At 48.8% G+C, this 12,238-nt stretch overlaps 1 protein-coding gene across 1 annotated transcript in view; it reads right to left on the reverse strand.

The window, feature by feature from the left end:
- Positions 1-5,008: 5,008 nt before the first annotated feature.
- LOC122647730 (NADH-ubiquinone oxidoreductase chain 4) overlaps positions 5,009-12,238 on the reverse strand; it is a 10,985-nt gene continuing 3,755 nt past the window's right edge. Inside the window, exons 3-4 of the mRNA XM_043841065.1 lie at positions 8,520-8,942; positions 5,009-5,103 (exon numbers count right to left, since the gene is read on the reverse strand). Coding sequence (XP_043697000.1) covers positions 5,015-5,103; positions 8,520-8,942 — 512 coding nt within the window. The 3' untranslated portion in view covers positions 5,009-5,014. The remainder of the gene's footprint in view (positions 5,104-8,519; positions 8,943-12,238) is intronic.

The following is a 12,238-nucleotide window of genomic DNA, read 5'->3' on the forward strand; positions in this document are numbered from 1 at the left end:
GCGTAGTTCTTCTGAATTTCGAATAGTACTCAAGATCCTCTGTTTTCGATTATCTAATAAATCACTTAATGAAAGTAGAAATTCTTCCCATTCATTTAACTATTTCCATGATCTCTTCCCGAACCAATAAACTAGTTGACATCTTTCGATTCATTTGGCTCTCACGCTCATTGACTTATGGGACATTCCCATATCTTTGTTTGGTTTGAGCCTGCCCTCTCTTCTCTGGTGGATCCACAACACTGGTATAAGGCCATTTTTTTCCACGCTGCTGCCTGCAAAGATTAAAGAGGACAGCTTTTACCATTTGTTCTAGAATGGAAGATGGTTCATCTTTACTTGTTGAAAACCCCATTGGTATCAACGTACAACAGATAGTCCACAAGTAGCTCAAATCGGGTCATTATTCTAAGAAGAAAGAGCCACAGAACTCACTAGCCCCTTTACTAGTAAGGCTTTCTGTCTTTGGATCATTGGTTAGAATCAAAAAAGGTTTTTTATTATCCCCGCCCAAAACCGTTCCGGTGCTTCAAATCGGATAGAGCCCGATTGTTGTTTGGGCAGTAGTACAGCCAGTTCCCCTTCGCAAGTCTCTTTTTAGAAGCTGGGTCGCATAGTTCTCACAGAATTTTTAGTATTTAAATAAGCCTCTAGGAATCGAATTGGAATGTTCTTTCTCTCCGATCATTCTTTGTTTCTCCCATATCACTGAAGCCCAAGCGGTAAGCTCGGGTAGGACATTTGAAGGCTCAAAAAATTCGAATCGAATCGGTTGACCCCCGCATAAATGTAATATCGAATGGCTAAGTTGAGCTTAGAAGAGACCAAAGAGAGAATTCGCATATGTTTTCCATGAGTGCTTTCTTCGCATGCTCAAGACAGCCATAAAAAGGGAATTTTTCTATCTCTTTAGAAAGTAGGGGTATTCTTCACCTAGTTTTGTCAACATCAGGTTATCTAGATCTTTAGCATCTCTGACTTTGATTTGACAATACAAGAGAAGTATATTAAATGCTGAAAGTCAGGGCTTGACAGCGCCTCACTCGGGCAATCAAGGAAACGGTCGTGAGGATCACTCTCACATTTACGAGCCTGGAAATCAGGAGTTATACCTCTACACAGATTCAGGCTGCGGCCATACGAGTTCTTGAAAAAGACATGCTTCTCATAGCGCCTCAGCTAAAAAAAGCCTTTCTTCCAAGACAGCTTTTTGGATCAAATTGGAAATTGGAAGGTGCCCGTATTTAAGAAACCATTTCGGATAGCTTATCCTAAAGTGGTTTCCGCCCACTTGTCTATTGGATAGATTCATAAGAATACTACTGAATGCAATGTCCTTGTTCCGTTGTTATCCGTCTTGCTATATGCATGCCACGCTGTTTAGTTGATTTGCGTGGCCCAACCACGACTGCTTTTAGGCGTAAAGGTTTTTAAACACAACCACTAATCGATCAATAGATTTGTTACCTGCCGAGGTGGGGTTGACCCACGTTAGAAGGGCCTTCCTGTGGGCGTTCCTTGCCCTTGGTATCTGACTTTCTCCTTTCGGGATTCCTTTCACTCTTATTACTTTTGCTTCCTTGCCAATTCATTGATGAAATCTTCGAATAAAAAACTTCCACAATGAAAATGAAATGTTCGCTTTCCGAGGAAGGGCTCGCTCCCGTTTGACCGGGGGGTTGGGGGGGTCCGCTCCGTTAGCGGATTGCTACCATGTCCAATGGCCACTGGCTCACGTCCTTTTAAACAAATAAAGTTTTTTGTTTTCTTTTGATAATGAATCTTCATCAATTTCATTTCGGGCTAGAGTTGGACGGTTTTATTTTATATGAGAGGTCTCCCATTTACATCCGCTGACTTCGAACGTTTCGGTAGAAGTTCTTGTTGCGAATCATTCAAAGTCGTAATATAGATAGAAACAATCGCTATTTTTTTGTTTAGGAGTTTTCGTTCTCCAGTAGACTTTTTAGTACATGTCGCGGAATTACCCTTTCCTTCTCGATATGGTAGCCCGCGACTTCAAAGACTCCGTAACGGACAACGGACCGCTGCGGGGCAAGGGCAACCCAATGCGTTGCTCGTTACATAACATCTCAGGCTCCGGATCACTATCATTCGGCTGACCTGGATTCGATTCCACGTGCCCCAAGGTAAGAGCGTAGTGAGATACGTGAATGGGGTATATAGCAAATCAAGAGAACAAGCATAACAGCCTTACCGCCAGCGAGTGTGTAACACAAGCGAACCTTCAGTACCATGGTGCACTGCGGAGCTACCTTCTTGAACTCTTTTTATACGAAAAACCTATTTGATGTGAGAGCAGTATACGAGTACCACCGTCAAGTAGTACAGTATACCATGTTTACTTCAGTATAAGAGAATACCGTGTCTATCCATCCTTGCTTTTATACGATTAGCCTAACCAGCGAAGGTAAAGACCTAACCTGGTCGAGTCGATTACTAACGTATGTATTAGGCTGCGGGGTACTACGAGCTTGTTAAAGCGGAGAGAACATTAGCGCTTAAGCGAAGCGGAGCACCACCAAAGTATATATACGAGCCCATACGGAACACTCAATATGATAACCGCTCGACCCCCTTAACTTAGATAGGGGGCTACCACTTAGCTACTGAGTAGGGGATTCGAATACTTGGTAAGGGCTCCAGTGCATGAACAGGAACCCAAACACTTTCTTCGGGTATCCAGCTTTGCGTTGCGTATAGTATACAAAGAGAGGCTCGAAGATAAAAAAGATAAGATGGAAGCAGCATTTTAGGTTAGCTGCAAGCAAACTCCGGCTCTAACGAGCCCCTTTATTAGTAAGGTTGCTGGGCTCCGCACAACCACACTTTTCAAAAAGTCAAGTCTTCTTTTCAGCTTCTACCTCGAACTGTCAGGAAATCTGCTCCTTGCTGGATATGACTCAGGGATCCTTGCCTATTCGCTACCTCGGTCTTCCATTATTCTCTGGAAGACTTAAGAAAGAATTTTGTAAACCTATCATCTCTAAGATCAGGACAAAACTGGCGGGTGTTCTCAACCTATTATCTTCATTGGACAAGCGAGGAGTAATCAACGTCCTTCTAACAATCTCCTCCGGAGCCTTCATCTGCTTCTATCTCTTCTTCAATATCTTCACTTTCCACGGTTTTGGGATCTTCTTCTTCCACACCATTCCCTTCTTCACCTGCTTCAGCTAGGTGGACTTGAGCTTCTGGTCGACGTTTAGGACATTCGTAAGCTCGATGCCCTTGGTTTCCACAACTAAAACAACCAGTAGGATTTCCTTTAGCTCCTTTTCCACGATCTTGACTACCTGTAGTTTGTTGCAACTGATTGGTAGTGCGATTAGAGATCTCTCGATTTATCAATGCCTGTCGACGTTTGTCCCTTTTCTGAAATAGTCCTTCTGGTGTTATGGCGACGTAGCTTGTCTTCAGCCTTTAATGCTAGTTGGTAAGCATAATCAACATCCGGCATCCGGTGTAACGATAACTCATCTTGGATTGGGGGTCGCAATCCGTTCACATACCGAGCCACCTTTTGAGCACCTTTACTCTAATAAGGGGCTCATTTAAGGCGTTTCGAATGGATAATTGATGAAACTCCTCAGTATATTCTTGTACGCTTCTTTCCCGTTGGCGTAAGTTTTGGAGTTTCTGGAAGAACGTCTGGGCGGCGGAACGAATTTTCCACGTAATCTGGACTTCATTTTCTCCCACGTTCCAATAGGTTCCTTACCTTTCAACCGCCTATCTGCTTGAATCTGGTCCCACCAGATCGCGGCATGTCCCTTTAGACGAGTAGCAGCAAACTTTACCCTTTTCTGATCTGGCATGTCTTTCCAGTCAAAAAGCTTTTCTAAGCTATTAAGCCAGTCCAGAAATTCTTCGGGGTTGAGTCTCCCATGAAACTCAGGAACATCAACCCTAATGCCTCCTTCGTTACGCGCATCTAAGGCTCGAATAATGCGCTCATCCCATCGCAAGTTCTCTGATTCCGCATAAGATCCTCCTTCTGATTCAACATCATTGCTTAGTTCAGATCTAAGTGGTTCTTGATGCGTCTTGACTCGTTGCATGTTTTGCTACGAGATCTAGGCCCTTCATTCAATAAAAGACAAATATACCCCTATTCAAACTAAAATATCCCTAACAACCGATGCTCCTGCATCAAAAAGTGTGGGCATATGCCCAAAGACGATGTCTTTGAGATTTTTCAACATTTTCATGCTAAAGTTGAAAGGGAAAGAGGAAAACCTTTAAAGTGTATTCGCCCCTATAGAGTAAGCGTTGGTGGGGAATATACTTCGAAGCAGTTTAAAAAAAAAATTGATAGTTATTGCATCAGACATGAGAAGACTGTTCCCAATACACCTCAGCACAATGGTGTAGCAGAAAGGATGAATCGCACTATTGTGGACAGAATTAGATGTATGCTCTCACTTGCTAAATTGCCTAGATCCTTTTGGGGTGAGGCTATGCGCACCGCATGTTATTTTATCAATTTATCTCCTTCAGTTCCTTTGAAGGGAGATTATCCAGAAAGAGTGTGGACCGGGAAAGATGTCTCATACGAACACTTGAGAGTGTTTGGTTGCAAAGCATTTGTTCATGTACCGAAAGAACCAAGCAACTCCATAGCGAACAAGCAACGGATGAGCCCCAGCAAGAAAAGCCTTAGCCCCGTTATATAGGGCGTTAGCGCCCATGCAACCAAGCAACGGATGAGCTAGCTGATCGTAGGTAGACCACCCTGTAGTTTTCTTCGCTTGGTAAGGCCTTTTCTTTGTGATCTACGACCACATGTTTAGCGCCTTAACGGAGGTCCGGACCTTCCTCCTTTTCGTTCTACTTAGGTGGAGCAATCCGAACTCTCGACAGAATATAAAAGAGGACCGCAGGCCTGTGTAGACACCTCAACGAACTTATGTGGACACTCCTCAGCCCGAGGACAATCTCTCAAATACACATGTTGATGTTGACCCGTTTTTCTTTTCTTTGCTGATTCCTCTCAATGAAATTTGCCATGTTGCACTAAGTTACTTACGGATGTATGCATGCGGTCCGGGAACACTTTGGGGTGAACACCCATCCGAACAAGTAGGGTCAATAGTTCAGCATTTAGGCCGTAACATTTAGCAACAAACAAATCTTTAACCCAACAAGTGCTCTCCGAACCAAGCTAGGTAGTCTCCTATCACTAGGCTCACCAACCAACCTGGACTTGGATTCTTATTATTCCTACCGGATATCAAAACCATAAGGATTGTTTCCAGCCATGAGTTCCCATATGACATAAGCGCTCTTGGGTGGGGTGGGCCATCATTCGCCAGGTCTTTGAGTGCCCGTCGTACCACGTGGTTGGTGCACTAGGCTGATCGTAGACCAAACAAGCAACCTGATCTACGACCACCGTTGCGCGTTAGTGATCTACTCTCTCCCTGCGGTCGGCCCGGTCTGCCAGCTCTTAGTGGCTCTACGTCCGGTCGTGCGTGGTATGTTCGCGATTCGTACAAATGGAACGCATCGCGTACTATAACCTTCCATTATTGGGCTGGGCCATTCCATCCAATCTTTGAGAAGGGGCCCAATCTCGTATTTGATGGTCGGCGTGGCGATAGGCTTCGCTTCTACGACTGGCTTCCCAGCCGTTGCAAACACTGAGCGAGAACGGTAAGGGGCGCACAGCACAAACAATGTCGTTGCGCGGGGATGCGATTCGCCAAGCTGGGGCAAACAAAGCCGTCCGGCCCTACCGGATTAGGCTTTCGAAGAAAGGCCTTCGAAAGGAGACCCGGGAAAGAAAGAGCTATGCTATTGACCGACCCTTTCGTAGTGACTTCGAATCCATAGGCCTCCCCTTTATTCTCATTTTGTTTGAGGCGGGAAAAATAGAGAATGAAATGCAGAAATAGGGGAAGTCGCCTTTTTTTGGTTTAAGGGCTGCTCGCCCTACCGAAGTACCAAAGGCTTTCGGGGCTTACACCCATAGTCTTTCAGTAGCGCCCTTAGAATCTAAGCCTTTTGAAGCGCCAGTAGTTGTAGCTGTGGGTAGGGCTTTCGTTCTTATCGCTCCGGGTTCCGATCTATATGACCTCCGGGCGGTACAAAGTACACCTCTTCCGTAGAGGCAGGGGCGTTTAGCGGTCTTGTTGAGTCTGTTCAAGGGGGGAGCCCTCTTATCTATCAATGGAAAGATCTCCGTGCGTGGCGTGATAAGGAATCCTAGAAAAGATCGATTGAGACTCCCTCCCCGGTCCCACGAAGATATCTACGTACTTGTCCAGTCCAGGACAACTGAGATCTTCCGGTCTGCGTGCGTGGGAGCAGCTCAAACAAAGAAGAGTCTGGTCCGGTCTGAATTCAGGCCCGGCCCGCCGTCTGCTGCTAGGTCCGGGAATGGCGCCAGGCGAGGGCGCCGCTATGCCCCGCTGCTCTGCTGCGGCCGGCCCCCGGACTATGCAAAAGAATCGAGGGGTCCGGTAGGACCATAGTGGTTCCCCCCCGCCTTTGGTGATTGACCGAACAAATAGGCCGTCATCTATGCCCCTTAATGAATCGAATGGTCCTTCGACCTTCGTTTGATTCCGACGGCCGGCATAGATCTCATGAGACCCGCCCACTATTACTACGAAAAAAGCCCTGCCCTTTTCCTTCGCTACTAGGAGAGTAAGCAACTTCTATTAGCGCCGGACCTTGAGTCGAATTGATCGTGTCATGTGCAACGTCCATCAATGATGGTTCATTAATGTCCATTGATTTAGACTCCTTCCCCCTTCCCTTATACGAATAAGATCGAGAGGGGCCCGAAAGCCCCCAAACCAAGAACGGGAACGGAAGCCTTTCGACTCACTCTCGTATGGCTCGCCCTCGAGCCCTGGGCAGGTCGGCCGGGTCTTTCCCTGTTGTTCTGTTCCCGCCACGAGAAAGACGCACGGAAGAGGTATGCCCAGCGCGCGGAGGATCCGTTGAGAGTGTTTGTTGTCTCGGTAGGGAACAGTACGATCTTTTCCCCTATTGTATTGAATCAATAAAAAAAGAGGTCAGTGCTACGGCCCCCTATTGTTTGATCCAATATTGACCGGGGACGAGCCCCGACTTCCATAGGTCCTTGGTTTGACCTCCCGTAGTGGTCCTTGCTTTGTTGAAAGCGGAGCGGGGCCAATTTCTCGTACTTGCTCAGTGTGCCCCCCTTTCGTCGAGTGCCCCGCCCGGTTCACTGGGCTGTTGGCCTACCAAGCACTTGCCCGCTGCTCCTGCCGCCCGCTTGGCGGGCGGAGCGCTCGTTATCCTTACTGTTCTCTCTGCTGGGGCCCCCTCCCATTGCTCTAGCCATAAGCTATGGCAGCTCCAGCTCGCAACCACAGGGGCCCGCCCTGCGAGGCCAGAGTGGGCTCAGCGGTCAGCCCCCATTCGAATTACGTTAGGGGGTCTTTCGCTTTTGCCAGATCTAGAGAGATACTACGAGTCCTCCGTCCCAGATTCCATCGCCGCGGCCATCTGGTTCACCGGTACTACCAAAAAGTCTCATGCTTACGTTACTGTTACTGATGTAAGTATTATATCGGACCACGAAGACCCCGGTCGTGCTTCTGGTTTCCATTCCCATCATCATATTGATGATAAATCTCCTCGTGCTCTGCCATAAGAACTTGGAGTCCGTATCATGGTGAAGGTAAGGTAACGCTGTGATTCTTGCTCAAAAAACAGACCGAACGCGTTCGAGTTATTGGCTCGTCCGACCCGGCAGCATTCATGAGTCGCTCGTTCAACTGTCCCTCGGAGACACGGTCGAGAAGTGCCATGCATGGTCGCCCCCCGTCCTTTCTTTCTCTCGGTCCCACCCAGCTGAAAAACTACAGCGCGCGCGTTAGCGCACTTGGGCGGAGTAAAGCTGATCTACGACCACCGTTGCTTGCTCGGCTCAGCCAAAAAGCCGGGGGCGCTCAAGCAAACGATGCAAACTACGGAGCGAAGAAAACGCCTTACCTTTATATAAAGAATCAACTCCATGAGCCCAATTATGAGTCAGGCGCGCGCAACCTATAAGCGCGCTCCGGCGTCAAAGCATGCTAACGCACAACGGTGCTCTACGATCAGCAGCAAGAAAAGGTTGGTCTACGATCACTAACGCGCAACGGTGGTCGTAGATCAGCTAGGGCGCGAATCCAGCAAGCACTTGGGCGGAGTAAAGCGGATCGTAGAGCACCGTTGCGCTAACGCGCGCGCTGTAGTTTTTCAGCTTGGTTCTGGCGCGCGCCTGACTCATAATTGGGCTCATCCGTTGCTTGTGTTGTAGTAGGGCCGTTGCTTGTGTTGTAGTAGGGCCTGGTTAGGCGTTTTCTTTGCTCCCTAAAGACTAAAGAAATGGATCAAAAAAAGGGGGGACTTCTGCAACGGGCTATGCCACCCATTACTTATGAGGGAAGTCGCATCCGTCCCATCGCAAGCACCTACAATGTCATGATCACATTGGTTTACCCTTTTCTCTTTGGTAGTTCAACGGACGGTCGCCCCTCCAACAAGAAAAGGTATAAATATTGAAACTTCTCTGCCATTTGGATCGGAGAATTTATGGAGGAAATCGGGTTTTAAATTTCCAGAAACCGCACGATTATATAGCCAAAGGGAATACGCCGCGCCTAAAATCATCCCAAGCGCTGCTAATGTGGCTACTAAGCTATTTCTTTGGAAAGCTCCTACTGAGATGGGAAATTCCCCGATAAAGCTGCTAGTACCTGGTGAACTCATATTGGCCAAAGTGGAAGAGAAGGAAATGGTAGAGAGATTCGGCATGGTGCTCACTGAACCTCCGTAATATCTAGCAAGTCGAGTCTTATGTCGGTCATATAGAACACCAACACATAGAAAAAGGGCTGGAGGAACCGGTCCATGACTTGACATCGGTGGAATGCTACCTCCAATTCCCTGTATGTTCGATAGAGCCAAAGATTCCCCCCACTGATCGGAGTACGCCGATTACCCCCCGAACCGTACAAGATAGTTACCACCTATCATACGGCTTTCTAACTTCACTTCTTTTTCTGGTCGTTCCGCTCTGTCGGATCGATGGTAGTTCTGGAGATCTGTAACCCCCCGACATTTTTGACATAATGGTTCCTGCTTCCTACCCATAGTTAGCATGTATCTCCCCGGGTCATACTTTAGTATCACATCGTAGACCCCCACCCCAACTCTATCTTCCTTATCAGTGAACCGGAACATAGTTTTTAGGTACTCTTCGATGCAGCGGGGACGAGACGACGTGACATACTACGATCACGTACAGAAGTGCTGCCCTTCGGCTCGGCAATATGGAACCTCTCAATAGCTCCCGTTCCTTTATGGGGTCCTATCGGGATAGGTAGGCCCAAGCCCTCCCCCCGACCGAGCAGTAGTTCCCCACGGCTGACAAATAGGAGTTTAGGCCGTAAAAGAAAGGCACCGGCCCCATTCCCCCCCCCCCCCCCCCACTGGGATTTTGCTTTCCTTATCTACGTGCGCACTGCGTCAGCACTGGCGAAAAAGAGGTCGGCTTTACTGAAGAAGAAGGGGCGGGCCGGGTGCTTGTGGGCCCCCTCTGCAGCAAGTGCTTGTTGGACCCCCACCCCCGTTTCCCGAGAGGGGGCCGGGCTGTGTTTCCCCAGCGGCCGGCCAGTGGCGGCAGAAAACGAACTCGGGTGGGCTCCGCGCGGTTCGCGTTTTCTTGTGTTGAGAGCTTCTCATTCTCTTATAGAAGCCCGCGTCCACGCCGGGGACGGGTAAAGCCCAGCGAAGCAGCAGGGAGCACTGAGCAATGGGGGGGAGATGAGGTAATGAAATTCCCATGGGTTGGACCACACCACAGGCGGAAGTCCTCTCCTTTCAGTCGAGTGGCAGGGCAGCGTCCTCGTTCTCGGACCGGAACAAGAAACGGAAGCTAGTCGTTGGAGGGAAGACAAGGCTCATGGGCTTAACAGCGCCACAGAAGAGTACGCGCGCTAGCGCGCTACAACTAGCACTTTGAAGCCAGCTGAAAAACGGATGCGCGCGTCACGCGCGCAACGGCTTTCTCTGATAGGCTCGCTTCGCTTTTCAAGCGGAGCTCGCTGCCTCCCCACCCCTGCAACGCGTTCCACTTGTGATCCTGGATGCAGTGGAGGATTTTGATAAATGCGCCCGAATGTTCCCCCCTCCCTCCATAAGACCCTCTTTCTCTTTCCCCCCTCGAGAAAGAGAAAGAAGAGAATCAATCCTTTCTTCTCTTCTTTCATGTGAACGGCCCTATCTTGTATCGAAAGGTTTTTCGTGCTATACACCACGTTGAGAAACCTCCTATGTACCGTACCATTTTGGTACCTCGAAAGGGAGGTGCTCCTTATGATGCTACGGACGGCTGTCCGAAGTGCAAGGGGTAAACTCGGACTCGGATAGGATAGGATTGTGCGTGCCGGGCCCTTCGGGTGTCATATTTTGGCCGAGTTCCCCGTACCGTAGGCCCCTATGTTACGCGGCCGTAATATTATGTTACGTTCCACCGCTGTTACGCCAGAAAGAAAAGGTTCCACACGAGCTCCCGTTCTGCGGCGTGGTGGCAGGACCGCTAGGGGATTGGCTCCGGGTGTAGGTAGGGTCAAATCTGCAGGGGTCATGCAAATACATAGGCCCCTTCCCTTCTGCCGAGTGGTTTAGAAGGCGCTTTCCGATCTACGGTCCCTCGGAGCGAAGGGTTAGGCAGGTAGTACGGGCCCTCTGACTTCCAGCTATGTGCTGTGCGGCTCCCGCGAAGCGAATGAAGGGAAGCTCGAAGCTTTCCAAACCGATTACCGCGGCGGCTTATGTAGTGGTCGGCCAACTAAAGCTCGCGTTGCTTCGCTTCCCTCCCCCCTTACTGAACTAAAGTAGTCGTCGGCCTTCTATAAGCGACTTGTCGAGTCCCATTCAAGCTAGTTGGGGCTTTGCTTCTTGTAGTCGGCCCGTAATGCCTCCCTTCATTTGCTTGCCTCCTTCCAGCTGATCTACGACCACCCTCCTGCGCCAAGTCGATCTTTTAGGCCGTCCCGGGAGCTACCGCTTCCACGACGAGTCGCTTCTCCCCTTCTCCACTCTCTCTGGCGGAGAAAGCTCTTCGAGCTTACGGGTGAGCTTACGCTTACTCTCAGCCTCTTTGATTGGTAGGCGGGCGGGCTAAGCCCCCTACTTAAGATTAAAAAAAAAGGGTAATTGGATTATGTCGTGACGCTTTGGTTAGGCCGACTACTCTACTATAGTATAGGCTACTTCTAGCTTCTATAGTGGCCCTTCCACTTTTGTGTAGAAAAAGTTTGTATTGGTACTGAATGAACATATCAAACAAAGGCGAGCAGTATAAGCCCTTCTCCGGCCTGGGAAAAGCAGCGAACTCTAGAAGCTAGGGCTTTGTTCACCTTTGGACACGAACACTATTCCGTTCTCAGCGGAAACCCGCCTTAGAGATTGAACGTCGACTTATCTTATTGCCGTTCAATCTAAGACAGCGCTGATAGCTTGTAGTGAACAGCCCCCTTATGAAACCAACCGAAAGCAGCCTTTGGTACTTAAGTAGTTAAGGCGAACAGCCCCCCTTGCAACTATGATAGAAAGCCGTTTGCTTGTTGCCAAACCAAACCGTTCGCCTTTCTTTTGAATCAAAGTAGGGCGAGCAGAGCGTACCCTTATAGATAGGGCAAAAAAGAAAGGCCTTTCTTTTTTTTTTTTTAATCAAAGTAGGTCGCGACTGTTGTATTGTAGTCGGTCGGGGGAAGCTACCGCTTCTACGACAGCTCCGCTTCCTCGTCTTGCTTCTGGCAAAGCTTCTACTTTGCTTGCTTCTCTCACGCTTGCTTGCGCGAAGGCTTAGAGTCCTTTTCGCTAGGTCCAAAAGCTTCCGTCAAAGCGAAAGATCTGATCCAACAGAAATCCCGCATATTGAGCGCAGCTGATATGCGGCTACGGCTAGGCGATCATATCATGCCATAAATGACTTTTATATGTATAGAGAGATCCCCTAGATATACATCGTCAATAGATGTTCATGGATAGACAGACATTCCATTGATTCACGAAATGGCTCGTCGATCCAAATGAATCGTTCTTCTGGTCTCTCTCCGCCCCCCGCCCCGAAACTGACCCACGGCACAGCGCCCATTCGCTTCGCGCGCGGGGAGGCAACGAAGTTCAGTTCATGAGACCGCAGCGGAGTGGAGCAGCCGCTGATCGTAGACCACCCTTACCTTAG

This window comes from Telopea speciosissima, unplaced genomic scaffold, assembly GCF_018873765.1.
Source record: "Telopea speciosissima isolate NSW1024214 ecotype Mountain lineage unplaced genomic scaffold, Tspe_v1 Tspe_v1.0126, whole genome shotgun sequence".
Taxonomy (NCBI): domain Eukaryota; kingdom Viridiplantae; phylum Streptophyta; class Magnoliopsida; order Proteales; family Proteaceae; genus Telopea; species Telopea speciosissima.